This window comes from Eulemur rufifrons, chromosome 18, assembly GCF_041146395.1.
Source record: "Eulemur rufifrons isolate Redbay chromosome 18, OSU_ERuf_1, whole genome shotgun sequence".
Classification (NCBI taxonomy): Eukaryota; Metazoa; Chordata; class Mammalia; order Primates; family Lemuridae; genus Eulemur; species Eulemur rufifrons.
In genome coordinates this window covers 52,680,435-52,698,663 of record NC_091000.1, presented here as the reverse complement: position 1 = coordinate 52,698,663, position 18,229 = coordinate 52,680,435, and the positions used below count along the sequence as shown (strand labels likewise).

Below are 18,229 nucleotides of genomic sequence, written 5' to 3'. Positions count from 1 at the left end.
TTCTGATTTGTCACTTGCACTTTTCATTTCCTTATAGGTTTATACATTTATTTCTTTGTGAGCAAACTACCAGTCCTGTTGGCTTCGTTTTTATGCTTGTTTATTGATTGCAGAATTAGCAAAATATTTAAAACAATTAACTCTTAATCTCTGTGGCTTGCCTTCTCCTTGGTCATGGATAGCAAAAATCTAAATTTTATCAGTGTCTTTAATGCTGTGACTAACACTCTTCTGGTACAGTGGCTGATAGTTAAAAAACAAACAAAACCAATAATAGTATGACCAAAAAGACAACTGAAATATTTTACACTATCATTAAAGAGCATGTTCAGCATTATCAAAATCATCTTTATTTCCCCAATATGTTATGACAGGTATAATGGTTAAGAGTATGGATGTTGGAGCCAGACTGTCTGGGCTCCACCACTTAACTGGCTGTGTGATGTTTGTGATATTTGCCAACTCACTTTACATCTCCATGCCTTAGTTTCATCTCTCGAAAATAGGGAATAGTAGTACCTACCTCATAGGATGGTTTTCAGGATTAACTTAACTAATATATGTAATGTGCTTATAATAGTCTCTGGCACTGCCCTGTATGTACTGTATAAGTCTTAGCTATCATTGTTCATCTTTGTGATTGTCTAGTTTTACCAATGGTTATTTTAAACAACAATAAATCTTTATTATGAGATATTAAAAGCACTCATTAGGATTTAAGTTTTTTAAGGTAGAAACTTCCAGTAGAAGTTTGTTTTCTATAACTCTTAAGCAATGAACAGTTGAAGCTAAACACTTTTTCATTATTAAGGGCTTTTGTAAAGTAGTGTTTTGAACATTAAAAAAAAAGTTGTTCCTAGAATTACATGGAAGACTAAGTAGTAATGTGCTTTGCCTTTTTTTTTTTTTTTTTTTTTTTTTAGCATTCTGTGTTCTTTTAACATTTGCTAAGTTCCTAAATGGAGACATAAGGATAGGTGATTTTTCAATGAGGTAGCTATAAAGTTTTACATGTCCTATATCTAGAACTGAAGTTTTCATTGAGTTACCTCTTATTTTCTTAAGACTGTTGATACACTTCCACGTTATTGTTTTAAATAGTCTTTTTTTATTGGGAACATTTCCTTGAACATTCACTTTGAGTATCAAAAGAAGTTTTTGTTTGTGGTTGGAAAAAATGTCTTTAACCTGCCAACAGAACTTAAAATTGCATAAGAAAATGGGTGTTGATGCTGAGAAATGGTGTGTAGGCAGCAGATCTCTTGTTCTGTCTGAAAACAGTGATGAAATACAAACAACAAATGGGGAATTGCTGTTGCTCTATTTTAGTGTGGGAAAGACAACTTCAGAATAGTGAGGACAATTTCTGCTGTTTCAATAAACTTTTATTTAGGCATGGGATTTAGTTGGCAATCGTTACAGGGATAACACAAAGCTAATTTCTACAAAAAGTACTATGATGCCTGTTTCATTATCTTTGTGTTGAAATTTAACAGGCATCTATAACTTGGGTTTCACTGACGATCTTTAGGTGATCAGTGAACTTTTGAAATTGTAGAATTTTATTTTCCTCTTGAATCTTTTATGATGCATTGGTATCATTAACCAGCCTTTTACTCTTTTGTTTTTTTTATTGTGGTAAAGTATGCATTACATAAAATTCACCATTTTAACCATTTTTAAGTATACGGTTAAATGGCATTAAGTACATTCATATTATTGTACAACTTTCCTATCTTCTCAACCTGAAACTCTGTGCTCATTAAACAAGAACTGCCCATTCTCTCTTCCTCTCAGCCCCTGACAACCACCATTCTACTCTCTGTCTCTATGAACTTGACTGCTCTAGGTACTTCATAAAAGGAGAATCATACATTATTTGTCATTTTGTGACTGGCTTTTTTTCACTTAGCATGTTTATCAAGATTCTTCTATGTCATAACACGATGGTCCCCAACCTTTTTGGCACCTGGTATCTCAAACTCCTGGGCTCAAGTGGTCATTTTTCCTCAGCCTCCCAAGTAGCTGGGAATATAGGCATGTGCCACCATGCCCAGCTAAATTTTTCTATTTTTAGTAGAGATAGGGTCTCGCTTTTCCTCAGGCTGGTCTCAAACTATTGGCTTCAAGCAATCCCCCTGCCTTGGCCTCTCAAAGTGTCAGGATTACAGGCGTGAGCCACTGTGCCCAGCTAGATTTCATTTTTTAAGGCTATATAATATTCCATTGTATATATTAATATATACAACATTTTGTTTATGCATACATCTGTCAGTTGACATTGGGTTGCTTCCATATTTTGGCTATTGTGAATAATGTTTGCTATGGTCCTTGCTATACAAATACTTGTTTAAGTCCCTAGTTTTGATTCTTTTGTGTATTTCACCAGAAGTAGAAATGCTGAATCATATGGTAATTTTATGTTTAATTTTTTTAAGCGATTGCCATACTGTTTTCCACAGCAGCTGCACATCATTTTACGTTCCCACTGTCTGCAGAATTTTTTATTGTGTATATTTTTCTTGAGAATTGGTCATCAGATTTCATTAAAGCCTCAAAGTGATCTGTTCTGGTATTTGGTCCTTAAAAGAATTCTTTCAATTCCTACATACTTAATACAATGAATAATACAGATATTAGTTATATTAGGCCTATTTACTTATTTCCTTATTTCACCAAAACTTTCCTGGGTAGGTGCAATGCAAAGCATTCAACTTTAGACATATAGGTTAACATCAAAATAGGCAACTCTAGGATTAGGTAGAATCTTGTGTGCAGGAATCTAGAAAAACAGTATTATTTATCAAGCTCTTCAAAATACTAAAATGACAAAAAAAGTAGCATCAAATATTTTTTCTGAGGTCCTTCTATACTGAGATTATGGAAGTGGACTGGCATTAATAATTTTGATTTCTAGGATGATGGCATTTTTAGACAATAGTCTCCATCCTCCTCATTTGCTGGCAAATTAATAAATTCCTTTTTTCTTCCTCTCAAACCATGTCTTCTCGTTCTTCTGATAGGGCCTCGAAGACAAGTGTTGAGCTTTCTGTAACAGACTTGGTGTGCCTGAGTGGGCTTATTGGTGGCACCCTGGTGGAATGGCACCCTGCAACTGCTGGAAGAGGCAGGGAGCAACTACAGGTCAAGCTATGGGCAGGAGCATCACCTTTTTGAGGAAGCAAGAAAGAGATTCTCCCAGAAGGTACTGGGGCCTGTTTAGCTCCAGGGAAGTCCCATCTCTTTCTCCCTGAATGGATGCAGCTCTGACCAACCTGAACTGAATTGAGGGGAAGGAAGCAGATTTGGGAAGCGTTGCAGCAGCCATAGTTATTTGTAGGTAAAGTTACCCCAGATGCCGAGACCCTGTTTCTACCCATATGGGGGACTTCAGAACTCCCTGTTTGATTTGTTTTGAGGTGCCAATTTGGGATGGGAAGTCAAGAGGTTGAACAGAACTAGGGAACCTGGTTTGGACTGAGCTCATTTGTGGTTCCCAGGAAACTAGAGGGGATTGGAAGATGTTGGTTCTTTCATCTGAGAGAATTTGGTTCTCGATTTATCCCCTTTGGACTAGGAGAATTCAATTCTCATTTTGTGGTTCCCATTTGGTCAGCCATGGGAACACAGCCATTTTGTGTTGGGGATTCCCTGTAGTGTCTGTGTTTGTTTGTTTGTAAAGTTGTGTTGCAACATGAGAAAGTTCCATGTAAAAGTCTCCTGGGAAAAATTTTAGCTGAATGGTCAACTTATAGCTACAAACCTATGTGTAAAGGGAATAGGGTTATTATAACCCAATATATGTGCTGGAGTGTGAGGAGAAGTGGCTGTTAAATGAAAATTATATGAAAATTAAAAAAAATAATTTTGATTTCTCAGAATCATGGAAGAGATAAAAGTCTAGAAACACTACCGTGTGCCTTTTTGGGTACTTTAATAAACTATTTACAATGTGAATATGATAATTAATTTATGTAAATTGATTTTACAGTAGGTTTGTTGTTTACTTTAAAATGGATTATTATCTATCAGTTACATTATTATAGCTGCACCTTTTTGGAACCTAAACTTTAGAATGATGACTATCAAAAAAAAATGATAGTAGAGGTATGACTCCCTTCTTACCTTTTTCGAACAAATAAGAGTAACCCAGTTATAAACAAAAGTGCAACAGTATCTTTTGTCTTATACTTTTATAGCACTTTACAAAGATTATATGAAGTTGAGAATATTAATCTGAGATATTATTCAAGATGCCATTCATTATACTCTGTTTCCTAAGGTAAAAGAATTTGTATGATATGTTTCATAAAAAGTTTTAAATAAATTTTATAATCATATATTTTAGGACCAAATTTTAAAATCCAATACAAACTAACAGAAAATTGGGTATAACTTCTAAAGTAATAAGGCCACAGTGAAAGAAGTTGTCCCCCTCAGCAGCATTGGTTATGTTCCACCCCTATCCCCACTCTCCTTTCTTCCTATTAAGGATTACTGTTGCTGGTGGGACTGGGGCATATCTCATTGTTGTCTTTGACCAGGAAAAAGGGTTGAGACTCGTTGGTGTGGAAGTGTTAAACTGCATTTCAGAAAACCTGAGTTTTGTGTCTTCAGATTAATTAGCTGAATCACTTGGTCTCCATTTCTTATTTTTAAAATAAGAAGATTGAACTATAAATATGTACTTTTTGAGGTTCTAGCTCTCATTTTTTTCTTATGATGTTTGAGTCGTAGCAAAACACAGAATTCAGAAACCTAATAGATTCCCTGTGCCATCTATTTTATAGAGTCTCTGTATTTTGTCTGCCCTATAGTACTTCTCTAGTTTGAAGTGAGCAACTATCTATTCCTTCTGTAAATTTCATATGACTCAATACAAGGTATTTCTTAAAGTTGGCACCTAGAAAGATTCAAATACAAAGATAATTGCTCAGGTTAAGGAGGATATAAAATTACTGTGGTCAACACCATTTCGTTGGTTCTTTGAAGCTCTTCATGGGTTCTAGACTTTTATATTTCAACTGCAGGTTATAGGTAACCTGATGATAATGAGATGTAATGACTTGTATAACGTAAAGTTAAGAGGTGAACCTTAATCTACTATCTTGGCCACATTTTTCTGTGATTTTCCTGGGTATACTGCCTCTGGCTTTTAGTCTGAGAATCAAATGGTCCTGAGTGCAAACTTGTCATGATATCTAAAAGGAAAGGACTCTATTTTATGAGCAAAGCAGCATTTTCCCCAGAATCCTCAGCACATTTCGTTGATAGGAATTTTGTCTCATGCACATTTCTGGACTAATTCCCATTTTGATGAGAATGCTATGTGCGGATTAGGTCTGAGTTTCTGAACTAAGCATTTATTGGAAGAGGAAAAGAGATTTCCCTTCGATTAACAATGCTCTACTCTAGAACTGGTGCTAGGATTAGTTTCCCTTGCACTTTATGGACTGCGTGAGAGAAGAATAGATTCCTGAACAAAATCAGTATTTTTTTTAGGAAAGAGAGTGGAGATAAGCCCTGAGTAGGAATCTAGCAAGATGTACCATAGTTCACCCCTTTTGCCCCCAAACATCCACACACATCCTTCCTCCCATACAAATTCCTAACTAAAACTTGCCCTTAAACAAAACACTCTTACTACCTCCCTGAACAGGAACACTCAAAGTCTCACCCATTTCAAGAGCTAGCTCTCCGGGTGATACCTAGTCCTTTCTCTCAGGTCTGATGTGGCTCTTCATGATCTTGCAACCTATAGCTAAATAAGTCATGTAGGTCTATTCATAATGCTGGAGCAAGAGTAACATGATTGCAATAAAAATTCCCATTTTAAAAGGATAACAGATAAAAACATGCTTTGGTCATTCTTTCATAATCTAGGAATGCTAAGTACTCTCTGTACTTGGCAGGAAGCTAATTTCTTAATTTCTTAGCATATTTGATAACAACTGATTTTTTTTTTTTTTTTCCTCTCTGAGAGTGTCTCCTTTTCCTTGTCTTCCATGCCACAGCTGAGCTGGCCTTTGGGAAAGACCATTCATTTGGGGACAGCAACTTCTAGCAGCCCCGTTATCATTACTGTGAGGTTGGGTGGGAGAGAGCTCAGGTTGCCTTGGGACAGTGGTTCTTAGTGTGGTCCCAGGACCAGCAGCGTTAGTGTCACCTAGATGACAAAGTTTTGGGTGTCACATCAGACTTCCTGAATCAGAATATGGGGTCCAGCAATCTATGCTTTGACAAGAATTCCCAGAAAATCTGAGGTACTTTCTTATTTAAGAACCATTGGCATAGACATTCAGCAGGTTTCTGTGGTTTCTTTGGCAAATCAGTTCCCTTAAAACTTAGCCAGTCTATTTGCAAACCAGTTCTGTTTGCACTGACCATAGTCAGAGACCTTGCCTGGTCATCCTTTCTGAGCCTGGAAATTTCTCTGTCACAGCAAGAAACTTCCACCCATACCCCAGGACCTTAAATGAAAGGCCACTACCCTATCTTGGCGTCTGCTTGTCCCTTGCTTTTAGGCTACACCTCAGCTGCATTTTCACAATGAACTGCTTTGTCTGTGTTGGGCAAGGGCATGCTTAGCTGTGCTTGGGAAAGGACAGCTGTGGGGGTAGGAGTTAGATGTCCTCTGGGCTCCAATCTCATCTCTTGTGGAATCTCTAAGTTCCCAGTCTCTGCTTTCACAAACCTAAGCTTGACTTCTGCAATTTGGCTTTCTGTTTGTTTGGTTGGTTTTTGTTTTAACCCTACTGGAGTCCACATTACCAGACTTTTCACAAATGGGTGTTAGAGAGGCAAAGAGGGACTTTCATATCAGTGGTGTGTTTTCTCCCTTCTCTGCTTTCAGCCTAAGCTTATCTTTATCTAGACTAGAAAAAATAGGCAACACATTTTATCACTCTTAATTTTTCTACCATTTAAGGTTCTTTTAGTTGAAGCAGTCATAATAAATACTTGGAATAATCATGAAATTTAAGGCATTAGTTCATTGTTTACAAGTTTTGATGTTACACTTTCCCCATCAGAGTTAGAAACTAGTGTTATGAATAAGGACAGGAAGCAAATTAGAAAAAGCAAGTCCCTTCTCTCTTGTCCAGCCTTTCTGTCTCTCTCTGTCTCCCTCTACTATCATGGCCTCATAGGGAGCAGCTGGCAAAGCATGGAGTCCATGGAATCGTACTCAGCAATAAAAAGGAACGAACTATTGATGGCATTCTGCAGTGTGCATGGAAAAGCCAGACAAAAGGAGTACATACTATAGGATTTCACTTATATAAAATTCTTGAAAACAAATTTATCATGAATACTAATTTATAGTGAAAGAAAGTAATTGCTTGTATACTGGGCTGAGGGTACCAGAGGGACTGCAGGCATGGATGACTGCAGGCATGGATGACAAAGAGACACAAAGAAACCTTTGGGGGTGATGGATATGTACATTATGATTGTAGCGATGGTTTCCCAGATATATTCACATATCAGTGCTAACCAGATTGCACACTTTTTCTTTTTTCTTTTATTTGGAGACAGAGTCTTGCTCTGTTGCTGGGGCTAGAGTGCTGTGACATCAGCCTAGCTCACAGCAACCTCCAACTCCTGGGCTCAAGCGATCTTCCTGTCTCAGCCTCCCGAGTAGCTGAGACTACAGGTGTGCACCACCACGCCTGGCTGATTTTTTTTTTCCTTCTATGTTTAGTCACCTGGCTAATCTTTTCTATTAATATTAATAGTAGAAACAGGATCTTGCTCTTGCTCAGGCTGATCTTGAACTCCTGAATTCAAGCAATTTCCCCCCCTCCCCCCACCCAACCTCGGCCTCCCAGAGTGCTAGAATTACAGGCATGAGCCACCTCGCCTGGCTTGCACACTTTAAATATGTGCCGTTTATTGTATGTCAAATTTACCTCCATAAAAATGTTAAGATTTTAATGTAATTATTCATTAAAATAATGCATATTAGGCAGTAAACAAGGTTGCTCCCATCCCCCAAATTAAAAGAACCTCTTGAGTCATTTCTTATCAATAAGAAGGGGTGGGTACAAACACTAAACCTAGCCCTCAATTAATCTGTGTCTTATAACCCCCTTTCGATGTGTTTTCTTATTTGAAAAATGGAGCTTCTACTGCCTGCACCAAGCATCCCTCTTAAGGAGGTGGTACATCATCAAAATGAGATGTGTTTGAGGGAGCCTTGCTTTGTGTACTTTGACTTAGTAACTACTTTGTTCTCCTTTTCTTTCTCCTGATTGTTGGAAAGATACCCAGGCGTTTCCACTCTCTCAGGCCTCTTTTTTACTCTCTCTTATGTAGGCAGAAAGAAAAAGTGAGAATGTATCACGTGTGGATAGGTCACACCTAGACTTTTGGATGGTGAATTGGTAGAGCAACTGTGTCATTAACTTGGAGATGCCCTCAAGAATTAGCAGTGGGAAAAGAGAAGCCTTGAAGTAAATCAGACTAACGATCGTGTTCCAAAGGCTGGTTGATTTGCTGAGTTTCAGTCATCATATTACCAAAAATATGTCTGAATATTGTAAAAATATTTCCTTTAAATAAAAGCACAAGCTCTAAGGTAGCCATATGTAGAAACTTAGCTTAAACTGCAGTTATTCTGTGACAAGTTCAGTGGTGTTACAGTTGAGAAAAAATAGAGGTCAGGAAGCCAGGGCTTTCTTATGATTCACTTTTGCCTCTGTTATAGGATGTCCTCTCCAGGGTTACACTCCATGGACGTGACTGCCTCTTGGGAAGGAAGATCTCAGCTGGCATATTGCTCGCTCATCTCTAAAATATTAGTCTTTAGCATTCCTAATTTAAGGTCTTAAATTAACATATTTCCTCCATCTGAGATGCATTTTCCGTCTTAATATTGCTGCAGACAGCATGGTTCTTTATAAAGGATCGAATTCTGTATTTAATGCGGGTAGTTTTATCACTCCCTTCCCCTGTCGCAATAAAGAAAGAAAAGATCTCCTATTGAATTGATAGGGATTCCTGCTATTAGTCCAGGAAATAAGGTGTGTAGGAGCCAATACACTAAAGTGCATCTGAGGTCTCTGTGGGCAAAGCTTTCTTCTCATGGATGTTTCGGTGCTCGACTTGATAGCCAGTGGATTGTATGTTAAGAGCCTGCTCGTTCCCTCATTTCCTCTCCAGTAAGTGACATTTTGTCTTGGTTACGCTTTAGGTAGTAATCTCCAAAAGGTAAAGATGGGCAGTTGAATTTTACTGGAATTATTGTGATGTTAGTTAGAATTATAGTTCTCAAATTTGGAGAATTGTTTGAAGTTAAAGTGGTGGATAATTGCATAAATGCTTAGGCGTTACTTTTTCATTTCAATTTAAAACACCTCATTTCTCTTCCTTATGTAATTACTCACACCATTATTTGACCCACACAATTTAAGTTATTTTCCCACACAGGTTTGACGTTTATCTGAATTTAGCTTTCTAGTTTCAACACCCTTGAAATATAAGATTTTTTTTTTTCTTTTCCCAGGATGTTTTGACCAGTGTTAGAACAATACCTTTTATCCCAGGCGCCAAAATATGGTACCTGTTATATGTTATAGAATTAGCTTCAACCAGTGTTTCCTGTGAGATTTCACCTTAGCAGACGTCAGCCTTCAGAGCCACTGAGGAAGCAAAAACAATAGCTTTCGTCACTGAATCTCTTTTAGTTTTAAACTATACTTTGCGGTCCATTATTCAGATTTTTTTGGTTGGTGTATTTAGCATGTGGCTTAGTTAAATTTTCAGATTAACCCTATGGTTAATCTTTGTTAGAGATGACATCCCATATGTTGACCTTTAGAATATTTGAAGGTATAGCTTTAGTTATGTTTAGTTTATAGCAGATGAGTGTTAACTGTCAATTTACAGGAATAACACTGCAACAATACTGTCATCACAAATTTGGCTTCAACTCAGTGTATGATAATAGTACTACTTTTTACAAATATGTATGTTTTGTTTACATTCTTGCAAATTCTGATTCAGTAAGTCTGATAAGGGGGCTAGATATCTCACCAGAAAACAAAAAGCAAACAAATTTCAAGACAGAACAGTTAGGGATGGAAGTAGGAAGAAATTGTGTGTGTACTTGTATGATAATTTATATATGTGTGTGCAACTACTTGGTTTTATAATTTTTAAAAGGTTTTCCATTGCTCCCTTTTTAACTTTACAGTATATTAGAAATGTGCATTACATGAGAATTTTATTTTTAAAGGGTAAATTATGTCTATATATATGATTAATATATAAATAAAATCTCTTACCATGGTAAGAGTTATGTAGTTGCATCCATAGTCCTGAGTTCTTTTTCAGCTTTGACATTCACAAGTTAATTCAAATCTGTAGTGCAGAGTCACTTTCTATGGGGTCTCCAGCTGAAATGGCCATCCAGGTGTCTTTGCTTCACCAGCAAATATTATTTGGCAACTGTAGCTATCTCCACTGCTATGTTTGAAAGGTATAGATAATATTTTAGTCTTAATTTTTTGACTGTTGTCATTGTTTCATAAAACTAAAAAATGTAGATGGACAGAAGAAAATCTTTGAAAAGTATGTGCTGTACGGTTGACAAAATTTCCTCATCTTTCACCATGCTATTTTAGTAAACACAGTCAGAAAACAGTTGCTGCTGTTATGGGTGTGGGACTTTGTCTCCCAGGGAGTAAACCACTAGCTACAAATAGAACATGTTGAAAATCCAACTGCAATTATCGCTGCTACTTATTAATTCTGTTTATTCTACATGTTGTACATCAATTAACATATTAGCTGGTTGAGGTTAATAGTCAGTTAAAGAAAGCCCTTTTCTTGTTATTTATTTCTTGTACCTCTTCAATTCTAAAGATTATCATCAGAATGTACGTAAAACTTAGGGAGATGTTAAAGAATCATCTGCAGCAACAGTTTCTGTAGACCTTGATGGATTTTTGCTGGTCTGTGGTAAAATGAGAAAAATACAGTTTTTCATGAAGCTGCATGTAAGCTTTCATTATGATATTTCTCCATTTTGGTGTTGAAATCATCTATTTTCTGTAAAATAGCAGTGATAGTACAAGGTAGTTTTACTTTTTTAAAAAATGTTTCACTTGGCAAAATCAAATGTTGGGACCCTGTTTGGTGTCCAGTTTTATGTGTGTGCATTTTCAACGTGTTGCTCCATAACATCCCGAGGTCTGGAAACTACTGATGGAAATTGGAAAGATAGTGAATATTGAAAATGGATGATTTTTTTATTTTTTAAGAGACAAGGTCTCACTCTGTTGCCCAGGCTGGAGTGCAGTGACATCATCATAGCTCACTGCAACCTTGAACTCCTGGGCTCAAGGGATCCTCCTGCCTCAGCCTCCCGAGTAGCTGGGACTAAAGATGAATGATACCAAGACGGGCTGATTTTTTAAATTATTATTATTATTTTTTGAAGAGATGGGGTCTCACTGTGTTCCCCAGGCTAATGGATGATCTTTGATAGATACTAAGACCCTTTGATTTCTCTTATTTAGTAGTCTTTTTGGCATGGTATACAGATTGTATTGTTTATATCCTGTGTAGAGTCCCTGATCTTGTAGTTCTAGTTCCAAGCTTTAGATTCCTGTTCCCACCTTTCTGACCTCTAAGAGTGTTGATTCTTTTGCCTGGCAGGATCTCTATATTGCGCCATGCCGTCTCCATTCCTGACTTCCCTTTCCCTGTTTTGTTGTGTCTTACTGGTTACCTTCCTGCTTAACACTCCTCCTAGCTGTGTAGCTAAGTATTAGCTTGACAACTGGTTTGGTCCACTATGAAATCACCAAGAGCTTTCAGTGTTTATTGGTATTAATATTTTAATAGTGCACAAGGCACTGTGTTAAATACTACAGCAGATAGTAAAATGAGTGAGATATATACCTGTTCCCTAAGTAAACTGCAATTTAGTAAGAGTATTAAGGTAAGCACAATCATCATGTATTCCTACACAGAGTAAGTCATTGTGTCTTAAGATAAGCACAGAGTACAATTAGTGATAAAAGAATTTCAGATGAGAGTGGATGGGTCTTTGACTTAGCTAGCTGTGTAACTTTGAGCACGTTTATTAATCTTTTTGAACCTCAATTTCCTCTATGAAAGTTAGGGATAATAATACTTAAATCAAGATTGATTGTTGAGGGTAAGAAACAATGTGAAATGCATAACTTAGTATTATGCATTTTAGGTAAGCATTCAACAACCGTCTTTTACTATTATTGTCCATTCTTCTACCCAAAGCGATTCTAAAGATTGTGACTATTTTTACAGGGATGGATGAGTGATAGTGATAGGATAATTCGTTCAAGTGGAGGGAATGATAAACAAAGGTAGGGAGTTAAAATATGCTGGAATAACTTTTTGAAGCAAGGGATTGTAGTTAATGGGGATAGAATAGGAGAAAATATAGCTGCAATTGTTTTTTAATTTAGTACAAATATTTTAATGCAGAAGGAAAAGAACTCCAGAAAGGGCACAATTAAAGACAGAGATGATAATTATTAAGATAAGACTCTGGACTTGGGCGAAAAGGTTGAGTCAGTAACCCAAGTGGGGGATTCATTTTAGGCAAGAGGAGTTCTGGCCATAGGAAGTGAAAGAAATTCGAGTTTTGTAAGTATATTTATTCTGCTAGTTTTTCAAGTATGTCATTTTTCCTTTTCTTGTTAAGGATTTTGATCTTAGCACACAGGCATTAATTACATTATCATTTGAAAATCTAATCAGATTCTACTGGTAAAAGTGTCTCCTGTATTTCTGTGATAGACAAAAAAGTTTGTAATTTTCTTGGAAAAATGTTTAAAACCAAGATGAGAGTTCACAATAAGCTATATTTACCAATTAAGCCTGGCACAGCCTACATTTTGTGAACTTTTTGTTTCTTTGGTTTTTATTTTTTCTTTGCTTGGTGGTGCTTCCATAGGGAAGAATGTGACTAGACCACAGTAGGTTTTTTCCAAAGTTTAGCTCTTATTAAAGGCTTATTACTTTGTAACATTTGAAGCTTTGAGAACAATTATACTCTATCAATTTATTAAAAATAAGGATTAAAATATGTGAGTGGAATGGAATATGCTGGTTTGAAGCACTAAGGCTTTAGTCCTAATAGTTTTTGCACATTCTATTTATTTTTGACCTGAAGCAGAGAGAAACAGAAGACTGGGTCAGATAGGCTTTTTTCCCCTCTCAAACAAAAAGATATAAGTATGGTTGACTTTTTAAGAGTATAACTCTGCTTTTGAAATTATTCCAGAAGTTATGATATGTAAAGATACTTTCTTAAAAAAAAATTGATGTTAAAACTCTTAGTTTTCATTTGTTTTATGTAGTGTGAATATTAAACTGACATGTTCTTATATGTTCAAACCTTTGAAATAGTTTATGAAAATTCATTATTTCATTTGTTTAGTTTATGTAACATTCTGCCACCGATACACAGAGTTCAGAGTTATACTGCTAAATTAAATGCTTAATCTCTCTATGCATTTGGGATTTTTAGTTATTTCTTGGCCTGTGTCCATACAAGAACCTGTGCCAAGATTAGTAGGTGTAGTGTGCTAGCTTTATCCTTTCATCACATCAGTCTCCAGGCCTATTCAGGATTTTGCATCTTCCTTGTAGTTCAACAGCCATCTCAGTTTGGGTTTGGCTTTCAACAGTCAACCTTCAAAGATCTTTTGTTTTCTGACGGTTGAAGAAACTGGCTCAGTGTTCCTACTCTTAGACAATTATTTAATTGTTTACAGATAACTGAAACTATCTAGTGAGGGTTTCTATTATGAATTTCTTTATTTTGTGGGAAGCTTGTCATGTGGAAGTGACTGGTTAACATAATTCCTGACTATTGAAAAAATTGTTTTTAAACCAAAAAGCATCGAAAAGCTCATTCTTTTCTGATTTTGTACTGTATGTTTTTTTCCTGTGTATTATAACAAATCTCTCTCCTTTTTAAAAGTAAGACATGGCAGATTTAATGCTTGAGTCGGTACCGTTATAGCATGCTTAAAGAAATGTGCTTTTTAGAAATTTTTGCTATTTCAACATGGTATAAAGTATTATTTTGATAACTGTTGGTAAGGGCGAACTCATCTTATACAATAAAGAGTTGGAACTTCAAAAATGTGTCCCCAGCCATAATTAACCCCAGGGGAATGGTTTAGTGAAGAATATGTTGAATTCTTAATGTGATATTTATGTTTACTGGCTTATTTTGAGTAATATAAATGTTTCAGAATATCACCTTGTTTAATTTAAACTTTTTAGTTCATTTTCATTAGTGATTTTCCATGAGGGATACATTTCTACATTTATTAAGTAAGACAGTAGGAAAATATGATTTGGTTTCCACAGTTGGCTTTTAAGTCAACCTATCAGCAACACATCTTTTCCGTAAAGTTGGTTACACCTGGAACATGATAAGGCATAATTATTTCCTTACAGAATTGTTTAAAAACAGTCACATTAAACTACTGGTGTCCAATACTTACCAATCACTTAACTGGATACGGACACTATTTTAAGTGTTTTACATCACTCTATTTATGTTATAAATGTTCAAAATATGTTTCCCTTCTCTCCTCCTTCCTGGTTTCCTTCCCCTGCAGTGTCCCTAAAGACAGTAACTTTTAAGAAGTAGCCCAAGTCAGAAATACTAGTATAGGTTGAGTATCTTTTATCCAAAAGGCTTGGGACCAGAAGTGTTTTGGATTTCAGATTTTGAGAGATTTGCATGCATACAATGAGACATCTTGGGAATGGAACCCAAGTCTAAACACAAAACTTAGTTATGTTTTATAAACATCTTATACATATAGATTTCATACAATATTTTAAAATAATTTTGTGCACGAAGCAAAGTTTTGACTGGATTTAGACCTTAACTCATCATATGAGGTCCGGTGTAGAATTTTTCACCTGTGGTGTCAGGTTGACACTCAAAAAATTTCAGATTTTTTGTAATAGAACATTTCAGATTTTGGATCTCCAGATCATAGATGCTCAATCAGTAACTTCCATTAAGGTTGTCCATTTAATTTACAGAGCTGTCCATGGGTAACAGGATGAATAAGAGAAAGAGATCATGAGACCTGCAGTGGTATTAGGAGGTAGACATGGCAGATTGCTTGGAAGGGTGTGGATTTAATGTGGGTGAATGCCAGTCATAGCGGGAATCACAGGTGAATGACAGGGCTTGCTGCACTGAGTGGACCATGAGACACTTGAGGAAACAAGCAGAGAGAACACTGGGCTTCCAGAGAACCCAACAAACAGCTTTGAGAATCTGTGCTGTAGAATTTAAAACAAGGCAAGTCAGATGAGGTGACACATTTTGCCATAGAACCAGCAGGAGGATGAAAAACCGAACCTGGAAACAAGGATGAAAGTAACATGTTTGGCCCAGTGGTGGACAAGAAGTCTGGCCGTAGATTTCCAAAGAATAAAGGAGACAAACATATATTTTAAATAAATAGCTTCATACACAAGAGGATAAGTGCTGGCTGTATCTTTGCATATATATGCTATATTACTTCATTTTTTGAAATAAGAGGTGGAGTCTTTCTCTGTCTCCCAAACTGGAGTGCAGTGGTGTGATCATAGCTCCCTGTAGCCTTGAACACCTGGGCTCAAGCAATCCTCCTGCCTCAGCCTTCTGAGTAGCTGGGACTACAGGTGTGTGCTACCAGACCTTCCTAATTTTTTTATTGTTAAGTTTTTTTGTAGAAGTGGTGTCTGTCTGTTGCCCAGGCTGGTCTTGAACTTCTGTCCTGAAGCGATCCTTCTGCTGCAGCCTCCCCAGTAGCTTAAATATGCTATGTTACTTTGTATCTCATGTCACATGATTTGACAATCTTATTTGTATTTGTATGTAGTTAGAATGTTTGACACACACGTATTCTCAGGTGGGGGAGCAGAGCTTGGTATGGAAACAGTTTGGAATTTGAAATCTGACAAGCCTGGATTTGAATCTCAGCTGTTATGTGGCCTTGACCAAGCTACTTATCTGATTTTTTGAGGTAGATTCTTGTCCATAAGATGGAGATAAGAACATCCCAGTCTGGAAGGGTTAAATGAGATAATATATGTAAAATATCAATAACAGTGTCTGGTACTCAGTGCTTAAACAGAGGTGAGTTACCCTCCCAAGGAGAGGACAACAGAATGGTTTTCTCCTTCTTGTTATGAAAAGGATAGAAATTATAAAGAGAAGACACTTGTGGGGGGTGGGGGGGCAGAGCCTCTATTCATAAGAGAGAGGCCATACTTTTTGTTCATTAAAAGATAGAAATTGCTTAGGAGGAAAGAAGTGTTGGCAGTTTAAGATTATGTGGTCAAATAGTAAAACACATTTCAAAATGTATGTGTTACTTAAGGATTCCATGCAAAAATTATCAGAAATTAAGCATTGCATATTTGCTAAGTATAGTGATTCATCTGTATTTTAAAGGTGTTTATTAATAGAATTACATATTGATCAGGTTCAATTATTAAAAGTTCAGGTTTTCTCATTGTGAAATTTTAAAGCATTTGTATAATGATGGTCCTTTAAAACCTTGCTACTCATTAAAGCAATTGAATTACTGAAGAGATGTTCTTTTTTGTCTTGTTTAATGTTGTTGAGCCATATCTTTTTGGCATTCAGCCTTTTTACTGTTTTGTAACTGTTTCTTTCATTTTGTAATAAGAAATTTATTTAAATCATATTTTAAAATTATAAGAGCAGAACCAGCATCTTAGTTTTAAAAAGACAGTTTCCTTATGTCTAAAGACTATTGGAAAATAAGTGTTTATAAATTTTTTAAAGATAATATTGTCATTATGCTTTTTTACTTTGACGGATGTTATCCCAGAGAACATTTATTGGATACGCTTTAATATTTTTTTCTGATTTTAAGGAGTAAAATATATTGTCTAAAAATTGCTAAGGGCCTATTTTCTTATGAGAATGCTATGTTGCCTATATGTTGTTACATCATTAGTTAAAAGTTAAATGAGTATGCTTCATCATTTCTGAATAATAGAGTATGTATAAGTGATACATACTCTAGTTTCTAGTTATATGATGACCAAAGAAATGTCAGTGGTTTACCAAAAAATAATGTGGGTCTTGAATTTCTTTTGATTAGTTAATCATCGTAGACATTTATAAACTATGTTCCTCATGGATATCTGCATTTTTAGATAATATGTGATTTGTACAGCTGTTCTTAAGTAGTTGAAACTTATAAGAATTTCAAATTTCTGTGCCTGGTGGAAATAAAATAAATATGAGGCATGGTAAATATTTGTTTTTTGAATCTCTTTTTTTTTTTTTTTGAGACAGAGTCTCACTCTGTTGCCCAGGCTAGAGTGAGTGCCGTGGCATCAGCCTAGCTCACAGCAACCTCAAACTCCTGAGCTCAAGCGATCCTCCTGTCTCAGCCTCCCGAGTAGCTGGGACTACAAGCATGCGCCACCATGCCCGGCTAATTTTTTCTATATATATTTTTAGCTGTCCATATAATTTCTTTCTATTTTTGGTAGAGATGGGGTCTCGCTCTTGCTCAGGCTGGTCTCGAACTCCTGAGCTCAAACGATCCGCCCACCTCGGCCTCCCAGAGTGCTAGGATTACAGGCGTGAGCCACCGCGCCTGGCCTGAATCTCTTATATAATGTAAACAAATGTTACTAAAATAGTACTTCATGTTTTGGGGTTCTCCCATGTTGAGTACACATTATCTTTAAAAATTTGAGTCTTATTTTTTGCTGTCATTTGAACAGGTGCCTCAACGCTTGTACCTACTGCAAAACTAAACATGCCAGAGGAAATTTGGCCAGTTATCCAATCGATGAACTAGTAGATAGAGCCAAACAATCTTTTCAAGGTAAGAGTTTCTAGAATTATATGCAAAATTAGTCTTCTTAATAAGTTGTATTAGTCTTCTCAGTAACACTTCAATTTAGATAGCTACCTAGCTTTCTGAAGAGTTTACAAATATTTCAGCTTAACTAATAGAAGATGGTAGCAGATTTAGTCACTCAGGTATGTTTACATCAATTACTCTTCTTTTACTGTTCTTCTATTTTCTTATCTCTCGAAAATAAGTGACATATTTCAAACTTTATTATCTATCTCTAGACTCCCTGGAAAAGACAAAACATAAACAAATGAAATAAAATCCATGAGCCTCTGATATCTGTTAAGATTTTATGGACTGAGTGAAGTTCT

The 18,229-nt window shown here is 36.2% G+C and overlaps 1 protein-coding gene across 1 annotated transcript in view; it reads left to right on the top strand.

The window, feature by feature from the left end:
• Positions 1–18,229, top strand: part of CDKAL1 (CDK5 regulatory subunit associated protein 1 like 1) — a 582,236-nt gene that overhangs the window by 235,150 nt on the left and 328,857 nt on the right. The window contains exon 8 of the mRNA XM_069493178.1: positions 17,782–17,885. Within this exon, the coding sequence (XP_069349279.1) occupies positions 17,782–17,885 (104 nt within the window). The remainder of the gene's footprint in view (positions 1–17,781; positions 17,886–18,229) is intronic.